The 12603-nt window shown below is 40.7% G+C and overlaps 1 protein-coding gene across 1 annotated transcript; it reads left to right on the top strand.

Moving 5' to 3' along the window:
- Window positions 1–1194: 1194 nt before the first annotated feature.
- hells (helicase, lymphoid specific) lies at window positions 1195–12502 on the top strand. The gene is made up of 23 exons (XM_067609278.1): window positions 1195–1319; window positions 1861–1958; window positions 2488–2606; window positions 2767–2889; window positions 3041–3082; window positions 3177–3204; window positions 3315–3373; window positions 3467–3508; window positions 3663–3890; window positions 4247–4429; window positions 4667–4810; window positions 5240–5436; window positions 7078–7171; window positions 7374–7535; window positions 8138–8280; window positions 8578–8722; window positions 8935–9018; window positions 9200–9319; window positions 9494–9610; window positions 10209–10368; window positions 10577–10673; window positions 10781–10857; window positions 11448–12502. Exons 1-23 carry the CDS (start codon window positions 1312–1314, stop codon window positions 11534–11536), a joined length of 2559 nt encoding a protein of 852 aa, XP_067465379.1. The 5' UTR covers window positions 1195–1311; the 3' UTR covers window positions 11537–12502.
- Window positions 12503–12603: the final 101 nt, after the last annotated feature.

The raw sequence follows: 12603 nt of genomic DNA, 5'->3' as shown, positions 1-12603 counted from the left end.
TACAGTCAATAACATTTTTAAAGGTGCTATCAAATTAATTTTCACATTAATTGTTGGCACACATTTTTCTTGTAGAACAAATTTGCTGCAAAAAGTTTATCAAGATGTAAACTGGCATATAAATTAACTTTGTGTCTCCCTGAGCTATATTATATTATATTATATACAGTATAATCAAATGCAGGCTGCAGGAGAGTTCATTTACAGGTTGATCCAATGTGGCATTCTGTACTTTACTTTACTGTTTTGCAGATACTAAAGTTTTGTTGGTTGTATGTGTAGCATGTAAACTCCACTTGGACCTGAAGAAACATTAAAATGCTGCTTATTTGTTAACAAACTAGTAATAATCATCCCATAGTATAACACTGACAGGGGCCACTCTGCATGCATGATGAAGACTTACTTGTTTTAATGATAATACTTATGTGTTTTTACATAAGGGAGGTTTGAATACATTAGTTTTATTTGTAGTGGAGTACTGAGATACTGCAACTTTTAAACTTTCTTCCACCACTGCCAACATGAATCGAGAGGTCGGCTGTGCACCTATAAACATCAAAGGCATTTACTATTATGCATTTGCTTATTCATTGCAAAAATCCTGCAAATTCTGCCTACTGCAAGTAAAATTAAATCTGCAGGCCATATGACTAGCTAGTGAAAAAAAACTTCAAAGCCAGTGTGGAATATGATGACTTTATTGACCCAATATATACAAATATGGATAAACCTTTTCCTGCAATCTACATTCGCGGGAAATATCAGATTAGGTTTGGTACATATATCCAATTCGAGGGGTGCTACATTGTTAAATTGTTTTCCGTGTTCACTGAAATGCTCTGTAGTCTGTAAATAACTTTTAACCCTCACTTCTAAATAATAAAAAAAATCGTTATTTTTACTCCGACCTTCGTATTCACGTTTAAAATACCACAGTATCTACACTCGTAAACAAAAATCAACCCTGTTTTATAAGCAGTGGTTTAGTCCAAACTGGCGCGAAAGGGAATGATAGCCCCGCCCATAACAACACCCCTCGCTGCGTCAAGTCAGTCGAATTGACGTAGAAAAGCGACTGGAAAAAGGTACTTTTGCTTTCAAAATAAACACAATCACGACCTGTACAGCCAGCTTTACAGCGTAAACGGGCGGTACACAGTTTTATTTTGAAAGATATCAACCGGAGGTGCATTTCATTTTCATTTTCTATCCCTTTACTGTAAGTTAGTTCAGGACACGAAAAATTTTTTAGTTCAGTTGTAACTTCGAACCATATTAGCTACATCCTCTGCCTCGCTGTTGGTAACAATGAGCTGGTAAGTTAAATAATTTTGCTTCTAGTTTTCATTGAAATAGTACAACGTCGATTAGAATATGGTCATTGTAATATTGAGCAAAGCATGTGGGAAATAATGCAAAAGCATTCACTTGACGTTACTTAACGTTAGCTAGCCGTATGTGTTAAAGAATTAACTAGTATTGCCAAGGATATTCAAATTTTTCATGATTTACTCGCTCACTTAACTGTTTTAAATGTAATGCTTTAAAAATCTACTGCACTAAATTTCATACTAAAAACGGTGGAAAAAGTTAAATACTGCTCACCCTCTCCACAGAAAGTAAAAAGAAAAAGGCTGGTAGAGTATAATGTAGAAATATTTTGTGTTCATTAATTAACCACCATATATCATTTTTTCTTATTTCTGTCTTATATTGTTGGTTGTAGACGGTGTAGACCATGTTCGAGTGAAGTGCTTTGAAGTTTGAAACATGTGAATGAAGTGTGTCCTGCCTTCTGTAAAACCAGCCGGAAAATTTCCCCCTCTGGATTTGATTTGTGTTCTTCTTCACTGACAGCGTGAAGGAAGTAACTCGCAGTGCCTCCCCTCACTGCCCCAAACCAGATGAGTCTGAGGAGCCGCTGGGCACAACCATGGAGACTGGAGCTGCGGAGGGTCAGTAACACTCCAGCCCAACATATAACCTCCCAGACCCAGAGGAGTTTACTGTGGGGTTATCTTGAGCTAATCCAGGTTTAATTGTCACTGTCATGTCATCTAAGGTTGGCATAATAAGGGGGACTGATGGCGCTTATCACAGGTTGTGCTTCCATGAATCTCCTCACCTACATTAACATGGAATCATATCATACTTACATTAAAGGACGGGTTCACAATTTTTCAAGTGTTTTAAAACAACAGTCAGGTGCCCATATGATCACTGAAAGAGGTTTTTCTCGTTGTAATCATTCCTCCTGTTCATGCTGGTTATTAAAAAAATCCTTCAAAAGTGCTTTCAATATAAGTGATGGAGGCCAAAATCCACAGTGTGTCCACATAGTCATTTAAAAGTTGATTTGAAGCTCATATGAGGCTTCAGCAGTCTGAGTTAGTCATATCAAGTGGATATCTGACACTGATAATATAATAAGGTAATGTCGACTCCTTCAGCTTCAATATCAATGTTGTTTTTTTAAATTTGAAGATGCCGGTGTGAAATCTGAGAATATGACGTCCGAAGTGGTTATCACCAAGGAAATGGAGGACGAAGAGAAGCAGCTGATGGAGGAAGGGGAGAAGAAAGAGAAGGAGATGATGGACAAGGTTTGTTGCTCAGTAATTCCTCTCCTCCCCTTTTCTTTCCTTTCTTTTTTCTTCTATCATGTCTTGGGTTGAGTATTGAACGTCAAAGCTTTTTTGGTAGTGACTGAAATTTGTAGTCTCTGTCATTAATGTCTGATCATTTTGCAACACTCACCATAAGGCACGGGAATCCTGGCAGAGAGACTCTCATGACATGCGATTCAAGAGACTGCAGCATCTTCTTCAGAAGAGCAACATCTACTCCAAATTCCTGCTGACTAAAATGGAACAACAACAGAATGAGGTACTCTGTGTGTGTGTGTGTGTGTGTGTGTGTGTGTGTGTGTGTGTGTGTGTGTGTGTGTGTGTAACTACCTGTGCGGTTTGTGCATTTACTGGCTACAGGCTGAATCCATCCAACACCTCACATTCTGTTTTTCCATCAATGATTCCAGGAGAAACTCAAGAAGGAGAGAGTTGAAAAGAAGACAAAGAAAGTGAGTGAATGTTCATTGCCAAAACATTTTTGCTCAGCATTAAAATATTCTTGTAACCTTTATTCATTGAACTATTTTTGCTTTTCTCATGCAGAACGTAAACAGTGCAGAACCAGAAAAAGGTGAGTGAGGAGTTCTGATCTTATGATGTTCATATCAAGAAAATAAATGAATTAAAGTCACTACTTCAAGTACAAGTCTAAAGCCTGTTTGTTGCCTGTTCTTTAACTAGATAAAAAGAAGAGGAGGAGGGATGACGACTACAAAATTGCAGATGTCATGTCAAAAGAAGTAAGGTCTCATTTAACTTGTTTGTTTGTTTGTTTTGTGGATTTGTCATTTTCTGATCTGCTTACACGGGTTTTGCCTGATTTCATCTTCCAGGAAATCATGTCGCAGGCAAAGAAAGCAAAGGTGGAGGACAAGGTAACGGTTCATTTTATGTTTACTTTTTTCCAAAGTTCTGGGTAGGATAACATTTGAATAATCCATAAGGGGAAATTTGAGATGTGGGACTGTATAATAAGGATAAGGCAAATAAGAAAACAGCCACCAATATGTGTCAAATATTTGATATTAGGATGTGGCACCCGCCCAGAAGAAACTGCAAGCTGAGGATATCGAGAAGATGAGCGATTCCAACCAGGACATCAAGAATCGTCTGTCGGAGGCGGTGCGAGACAACGCCAAGCATCTCCTGCACCCTGACAGGAAGGTGAACGGCCAGCCGGTCCCCGCCCAGCAGCCACACTTCTTCACCGGAGGAGTCATGAGGTGGTACCAGATCGAGGGCATCGAGTGGCTGAGGGTGAGAACAGCCTGACCAAGACACAGAAACAGATTTATTCATTCAGTAGATAATACTTCCATCCCCCCATGAGCAAGCAAGGCAAGGAAAAACTCCCTTTAATGAGAAGAAACCTTAAACCTCCTTGATTAAAGGCTGCTCCAGTAATTATTTTGCACTTAAATAAAGTTAGAATTGCAAGAGATGGCGAGTTTTCCTTCAGATGGTTGGAATCTACACACTGCACCACATCACATGATCAGCGTAGCTTGTAGCACATCAAACAGACCCCGTCAGTCTCTTCACAGTAGAAGTCAGTGAGTGACGGTGTTCCTGTTGAGTGTAAGCCAGCAGCCTGTTCTCTCTGTGCTTGTCAGATGTTGTGGGAGAATGGCATCAATGGGATCCTGGCTGATGAGATGGGACTAGGAAAGACCATTCAGTGCATAGCACACATCGCCATGATGATAGAAAAGAAAGTGATGGGCCCCTTCCTGGTGGTGGCCCCTCTGTCCACTCTGCCCAACTGGATCAGTGAATTCAAGCGCTTCACACCAGAGGTAAGAGGACGTGTTGTTGAGATGTAATCTGATGTTACTGTCACACTGGCTTAGACAATAAAAAGATCATTTGTGCTTCTATTCATTGTATTCAAGGTTAGTCAACATCTTTTAGAAAGGAAAGATTTCTCTGATCAAACATTTTGGTTTGAAAAATAAAAGCATATGGACTAGCTGTGGTGGCATTTGCTGACCAGTAACACAGAGCAATCTGAACATGTCACATGTTTGTCCTAGGTGTCTGTGCTGCTTTACCACGGGCCCCAGGCAGAGAGGGCCAAGCTGCAGAAGCAGATCCGCAGGCCTCAGGGGCCCCTCAACATGTGTCCTGTGGTCGTCACCTCCTTTGAGATCGCCATGATCGACAGAAAATTCCTGCAGGTAGGATCACTGCTCGTTCTTCAGCAACGTAAACACTTATTATACAAACATTATAAAGGGCCAGTCCGTCCAAAAAAGTATCAGTTTTGTTATCATGAGATTACACCTGAGCTACAAATCAGTTCACATAAAATACCATAATACATACATAGTCATCTTGTCATTTGCAAATTAATTAATGAGACAACAACAGAAGTTGAACCAGGAAGCATGTGTGTAAATTGAATGTACACCTTAAGCTATAAGCAATGCTTCACCATAAATGACAGGAATCTGCCTTTTGAAGTTTTGCACTATAAAAACTTGACCTGACAAGATCATCTAGAGGACGTCAGAGCTGCAGCCACATGTGAATCAACAGGTCACAATCTGACTGCGGTTGTAAGTATTGTATAAGAAGCCAGGCCATGTCTGTTTTTTCTTTTCCAGCGCTTCCAGTGGAAGTACCTGATAGTGGACGAAGGCCACAGGATCAAAAACCTCAACTGCCGGCTGGTGCGGGAGCTGAAGATGCTGCCCACTGACAACAAGCTGCTGCTGACAGGAACACCGCTGCAGAACAACCTGGCTGAGCTCTGGTCTCTCCTCAACTTCCTCCTGCCAGAGGTCTTTGATGACCTCAAGAGGTATGTTTGATCACAGTTTAAAGATGTACTGCCTGTTGTGGCCTCTCATAACACTCCTCCACCACTTGCTTTTTGCTTTTTATTCAGAGGATTAAATGATGCAGCAAAACTAGAAAATCAGATTGATGTTAAATGGAAAATTGGTAATGAAACAGTAGAGGCTTCGCTTTTTGTCCAAGTGTAGTTAAATGTGGTGAGTTTTGTTGTTGTGTAGTCTTCTGGTGAATACTGTGACTGAACTGCTGCCACGGGAAATCTTTCACTGTGACAGCTAGTCAGCACTGCAACCGGCAAATTAAACTTTCCCTCACAATTTACACACTTACTCGTTCCCTTCCCCTCATGTTCACAATCTCTCACATCTCCATGTTTTTTGGATTCAGTGGTAGAGGGTGCAAGCCACAAACACTAACTACAGCTTGCTGAACCATGAATCTGGTGCCAGTCTACCTGCTAGCTTCATTTGTTTTAACACTCCTACAACATGAGTGGGTTAGGATGAATTGTTGTCTCAGTGCTCACACATGTATACAATGTTCAAGCAGAGAAGTTAAACAAGCGTTCCTACAATCTACAACAGAAACTGCAGTAGTGATCCAGTCTGAGCATACTAACAGCTGTATAGTGATGGAAAGTCTGAGAGGTGTGTTTACCCTCCACTACAGTCCTGGGCCTGCTCCAGAAAACTTGTGAGTTTGTCAACCCTGAGATGAGGGAAACTCTGGCTTTTCAGTTCCAGAAAGTAAGCTAACTTAAACTCAGGGTCAGTTACCATGGTAACTAAACTGTTACCGTGATAAACACTTAAAATCTACTGTATTTTAACCTCAACACCAACACATCATTACTGGATGAGACTGTGAGCTTACAGTCATGTCTCTGTGTCTTTGATCTATACATTTTAATAAATCTGTAAATGTATTTTTCATCTTCAGTTGCTGCCGTCTGTGTTTTGTCAGATTAAAGCTGAACAACCATATATTTAAAATGTGACGTAGCTGCAGCCTGATACAGTCAGATTCCACTTTATCACCATTAAGGAAATGTAAGTCTGCTAAATGATGAATGAATGGACAACACTGAATGAAACTTTGTGTTCACTTATTGACACTTTTCCCGCTTTGACTCAGGCTCTACGTCAACTAGATTAAAACGGAGGCTTTATCTTTTATTTACCTGTCGCCATGGTAGATAGTAGTATTGGAGCTCCGCTCTACTGAGTTTCACATCTCAGTGTTACTCAACTCAGAATTCAGGGTTAGGCTCAGAGTTTGTTTAACTTGCTTTCTGAAACAGGCTTCTGATCAAAGCGCTTTGTTTTACCAGGCGTTTAGCTGTCTGATGATCACTGGTATCACACACACATTCAGAGCTTCACACATGACTCTCTTCAAAGTCCTTTAGTTAGGTTTATTTCCCCTTAACTTTAGTTTCATGTCTGAATAATTCTCAGTAGTACAGACCTGTCTGCCTTCATATGCTGTTAGATCAGACATCTGTTTCTCAGCTTTCCACTTAGTGAAATGATGATTGGCTGCAGCAGGGTATAGATATCTGCTAACCAATGATGAGGAAAATGTCCCTGTGTAAACAGAAAGTATCTAGTTGGTTTAATCTCTTGTTGACATGTTTGCCATGCAGCTTTGAGTCGTGGTTTGACATCGACACCCTCGGTGAGGCAGAGAACGTGGTGGCTGCTGAGCGTGAGCAGAACATCCTGAGCATGTTGCACCAGGTCAGTCCAAACATCACTACAGAGTGTGATCACTAGTATACTTACAGTACGTGTTATTATGTGTTTATGATGTGTGTTTAATATGACGGCTGTGTGATTGGCTGCAGTTATTTGCAATATGCTGTTAAGCCACACTTTTTTTCTCATTATATTACAATAGACTGAAGATACTGATTTTTTTTTTTTTTTTTTTCCCCTTCAGATTCTGACTCCGTTCCTGCTGAGGAGGCTGAAGTCAGACGTGACGCTGGAGGTTCCTCCTAAGAAGGAGATCATTGTTTACGCTCCTCTGACTGCCAAACAGGAAGCCTTCTACACTGCTGTGGTCAACAAAACCATCAGCAAGATGCTGGGCCAGGAAAAGGTAACAGCACGGAGCTTTCACTAGTATTGATGTCAGGTTGTCTCTGTTGGTTCATTATCCATCCATCACACAGCTGCAATGACTAAAGAAGCTGTTCCTACGGAGTGTAGCTCTGTTGATAAATATCAGATATAAAACATGTCACTGAACGTCAGTGTTTCCCCTGTAACAGTACAGGCCTGGTGGGCGATGATGATGATGATGAATCAGCCAGGTCGTCACACTGACTGCTGTTAGCTTACTGCAGATATATCTGAGGATGTGCAATATCAATGTATAATGTACTAAACTGTACAATGTCTGGTAACTTATTATATCCTAGACCACAAGGTGATGTCATTAAATGTTTTTGTTTTGTTTTGTCTTTCCAACAGTCCAAAACTCTAAACATTTTCTGCTTTTTCTGGTCTTACATATATTACATTGAATATTTCCATGTGTGATGTGGGAGTAATCAAATCATCATAATATTTGCTTGACAAAATACCTAATTGACAAAATACAATCAAAACAGTCGCAGATTTCCTTTCAATCGATTAATCAACTAATCATTGCAGCTCTAATAAAACTTACTATGAGTAATTAGAGTTTGTTGTCTTTAGACGGAGGCTCCTGTGGCTTTGACATCGAGCGGCAGGCCAAAGCGCCGCAGTCGAAAGGTGGTGGACTACAGCGAAGCAGATGGAGACACTCCGTACGACCTGGAGAAATATCTGGACAGAGTCCGAAAGGAGCAAGAGCATAGGTCAGCACTGAGCACTGCCTGCTCACATCGTAGTTTCACACTAACATCATTTCATGAAGTTGTGATGCCTGTCTGCAGAGGCCATCACTGATCTTATTTCTTCACTTTGTTTCATCTTAGTTGTAAGTAAAATATCACGTTATTATTTACATTCATGGACCTCAGTTGTTTGCTTGTTCTGTTAATACATGATGTGCTGGTTTCCATGTCTCCACGCTATTCTATCCTGCTGCTATAGAAATGATCTCCTGTAGCTGTGCACCAGTCTGACTGTAATGTGTTCACACTTCTTCTCAGCTCCCCTCCCGTGCTGGATGTCCAGAGCCCACTTGACACTCAGATCAACCTGAAGCTGCAGAACATTCTCATGCTGCTGAAGAGATGTTGTAACCACCCGTACCTGGTTGAGTACCCGCTGGACCCCGCCACACAGGAGTTCAAGGTAACATTCACTCACATGTACTTGTTTGCTACAGTAAAGTTGGAGCGTGCCAGCACCTACAGGTGTATTCTCTTGTGTCTGCCACTCTGAAGCACAAATGGTACAATATGTGTATCTGTCTGTTGATTTTATAATGAAACGAAGTGAAACTCATGATGAAGCAGTTGCTATGACTGTCATTTTAATGATGTTTGCGATTTTTGATGATGCAGATTGATGAGCAGCTAGTGCAAAGCTCCGGGAAGTTTCTCATACTGGACAGACTGCTGCCTGCACTGAAGAAGAGGGGGCACAAGGTATAACACAGCACCAGTGGCTAAATATGTAACCACATAAAGGTGGTGTTTATCAAGATTTCTGGCTGACGTGGTGCTGCTGTGTCAACAGTCTTGTTCCCACGTTGCTGTTGCCTTTTGTTTATTCAGTGTCTTGGTATTCACAAGTCACACATGTGACTGTTTGCTTGTTGTGGTCCAGGTCCTGATCTTCAGCCAGATGACGTCCATCTTGGATATTTTGATGGATTACTGCTATCTGCGGGGCTTCCAGTACAGCAGACTGGATGGCAGCATGTCCTATGCTGACAGGGATGAAAATGTGAGTTTAAAACAGCAAGATGATAGAGGTTACCTAGATGGCTGCCCTAAACGCACTACAGAGGGTTTCTGTAATTTCCTCATTTGTTAAAACCATGACGCAAAACAAAACACTGATATGAACACGTCAGCTGTCTGTACTGCTGCATCATCGGGTTCTTTTTTTCTCCTCCAGATGACCAAGTTTTCCAAAGATCCAGATGTTTTCTTGTTCCTGCTGAGCACCAGAGCTGGAGGACTTGGGATCAACTTGACAGCTGCTGACACTGTCATCATCTTCGACAGTGACTGGGTGGGTTCAGATGAACGAGACCAAGAGTCTACAGTCATGCTAGCAGCTCTCTGAGACTGTATTCATTCTAAACTTGGCGTGTTAGCTTGCTAACATTTGCTAAACATTAAGTACAGCTGAGTCTGAGTTTTGCAGGTATTTGGTGACAAACCAAAGTATTGAACAAATGGAAATAGTGACCTATGATGGTCCTAGATGAAAAATTGAGAGCGTAAAGTGATCAAAATTCATCCTCTGGTTACCATGAAGGTCTGCACAAAATTTCACAGCAGTTCATACAATAGTTGAGATTTTTCAATAAACTAAAATGTCATCTTCATGATGCTGCTAGAGCAAAGTGAGAGCATCACCAGTAGAGTCAGTTGAATTCATCCTCTGGGAACTATGAATGTCTGTACTAAATGTCATGGGATGTAGCTAATAGTAGTTGAGACATTTGAGTCTGGACTAAAGTGATGGACTGACGGACCAACACTGCCATCCATAGAGTTGCAGCAGGTTGATGATATTCGGCCATGCTGCTAGCTGAAACATTACCATTACAAGTGTACATTTATAGTTTTAGTCAGCGTGTAGTGATACCTGCTTCCCCTCTCAGAACCCCCAGGCAGACCTGCAGGCTCAGGACCGCTGTCACCGCATTGGACAAACCAAACCAGTGGTGGTGTACCGCCTGGTCACAGCCAACACCATCGACCAGAAGATCCTTGAGAGAGCCTCGGCCAAGAGGAAGCTGGAGCAGATGGTCATCCACAAGAGTGAGTGTCACTTCAATGGGGTACCAGGAGCTTTTATTGTCTCAAGCTTGTCCTTCATACACTGTAGCAGCAGAATATTTTCTTAAACCCAGATCAGTTCGATCTGATGTTGTGTCTCATTTTAGATTGCAAGCATTGGTTTGGTCATCTGAAATACTCCCCAAATGTAGACTGTTAATCTTTTTTCTTTTGTTGCTTTCCTCCACAGATAAATTCAAAGGTCAGAGGGCAGAGCTGAACCAAGGTAAAAGCTGCATTGATCTTGATGAGCTGATGGATCTGCTCAAGGCCAGAGGCACTGAGAAGTATGTATGAGAATCCTGCTCCATTACTACAAATGTAAATGTTTTGAGAATTTAAATAACTATAAATGAGCTGATATTTATTTGGCTGTAACTTTTGTCCCTCTCAGGGAGGTGAAAGCATCGAGAGGGAAGGTGATCAGTGACAAGGACCTGGAGATTCTGCTGGATCGCAGTGACTTGCTTGGTGAGCAGACAGAACACTGCACAATCTAAATAATAAATTAAAAAATATAAATTTATTGTGGGGCAACACAGACCCTACTATTGTCTTTGAGATATTTAGGCTCTCTTATATCAATGTAGGATGAATCAAAGCATCATGCTTTTACCGTGTTAGCACAGAAAATTGCATCGCTATAACTTGTCGAGGTGCTCCTCAAGTTTACAGAATCCAGATTTGCAGTTCTGGAATAGAATGTCTCACAGTTTGCAAGACACATTTTAGTCTGGATGGAGGAACAAGACAGAGAAGAAGATGCATTTATTAATTTTAGCCAGCTTAGTGTGGACATGGTCATAATTTAGACCTTAGTGTCTATGGTTGAAATTCAAATACGGTTGTGGAGTTACAGTCTGTTTCCAGGAATCTTTTTCATAAGATTTCTGCTGCTACCTCGATGCAAAAATTGGAGGTTAATGTGGGTTTTTTTGTTGTTGTTGTGCTATTAAAGTTTGAAAAGATGATCTTTCATCATTAGGGTCAACTGATGCCTTAACCATTTACTGTCATGTATACTTTCCATTTACCATGTTTTTTTTTTTTTGTACTTTCAGACAAAGAAAAGGGCAGCCTGAAGAAAGAGAAGGTGGGAGTCTTCAGAGTGATCGACGCCAAAGAGTCATCAGAGATCATGTTGACCTGAGAAGACTTGAAATATTCACATGTGAACCTCTGACATTCCAAAAAGTTTACAAAAGCACGCACATCCAAGCGATAAATACAAGGTGCTGGACAGAAGAACATGTGGAAAAACAGAAAAATAGTGCGCACACCAAATAATGCTCCCATGAACGTTTATTGGTATGTAACCAAGTGACTCATCTTCAAGAAGAGCTGGTGGTTTACCAATAAATGTTCATGGGAGCATTATCTAGTGTGCAGACTATTTGTTCATTCAACCTCTGACATTCCTTCAGAAAAAAAATGCTAAAGCTGTATCCAGATGGCTTGCAATTGCTGCCGCTTGTAGACGGACTGAAACTTTGAGCTGTAAAATATCCTGAAACTGCTGTTTGTAGACTGAAAATACTGTATTTTGTCTTTTACTTTCTTAACTGCCTTAATAGTGCTCTTTGTTCTTGAGCTTTTTGTGTTGAACGTGATCTGTGGTGTATGGTATGCTGTACCCTTTTAGGATTTGACTGACAATGGGGTTTTGAAGGCTGAAACTGAGATTTTATTTTCATCTCATGTATTCCCTGGCAGGTGGGAAGACTGCAATGGCATTAAGACTATCATAGGACACTAGAACCTGTCAGTGAAATCCACAACACATGTTGAATACATTCATGAACACACATGGAACACAATCAAAATGTTATATTAGGAAGTGTTCACAGTCTTCCCAGTTCTATATATATCTATATATATCCTGTATGTCCTTTCAACTCTGTGGATGATTTCTTCACTTTGAGGTTGGTGTTCACATAGATTATTTTTTCCTCACGGACACTGCCCCCTGACTGACAAAACCAAGCTGTAGTGAATTTGGCCATTTAAAACCAACTATCTTCATTTAAACAATGTAAGCAACGCACTTTCATGCAGGTAAAGCATACATGTTCTCTGTCATGTGTTTTTATATAAATAAACTATCATTTGAAAACTTTCTGTTTTGTCTTTTTGACATCATCCTGTCAGGTTCTGTACTGAGCAGAAATGCTTTCTATTTTTTTTTATAAAACCAAGTTCTAAAAAGTGAGAAGTCAC

Source organism: Thunnus thynnus, chromosome 14, assembly GCF_963924715.1.
Source record: "Thunnus thynnus chromosome 14, fThuThy2.1, whole genome shotgun sequence".
Taxonomy (NCBI): domain Eukaryota; kingdom Metazoa; phylum Chordata; class Actinopteri; order Scombriformes; family Scombridae; genus Thunnus; species Thunnus thynnus.
This window is presented reverse-complemented; position numbering and strand designations above follow the sequence as displayed.

What these genes read in the sequence shown, in the direction of transcription:
- hells (XM_067609278.1), top strand. An exon ending in CGAAAGGAGCAAGAGCATAG is followed by an intron (nt 8,281 to 8,577) that starts GTCAGCACTGAG and finishes ACTTCTTCTCAG; the next exon opens with CTCCCCTCCCGTGCTGGATG. An exon ending in AAGGCCAGAGGCACTGAGAA is followed by an intron (nt 10,674 to 10,780) that starts GTATGTATGAGA and finishes TGTCCCTCTCAG; the next exon opens with GGAGGTGAAAGCATCGAGAG.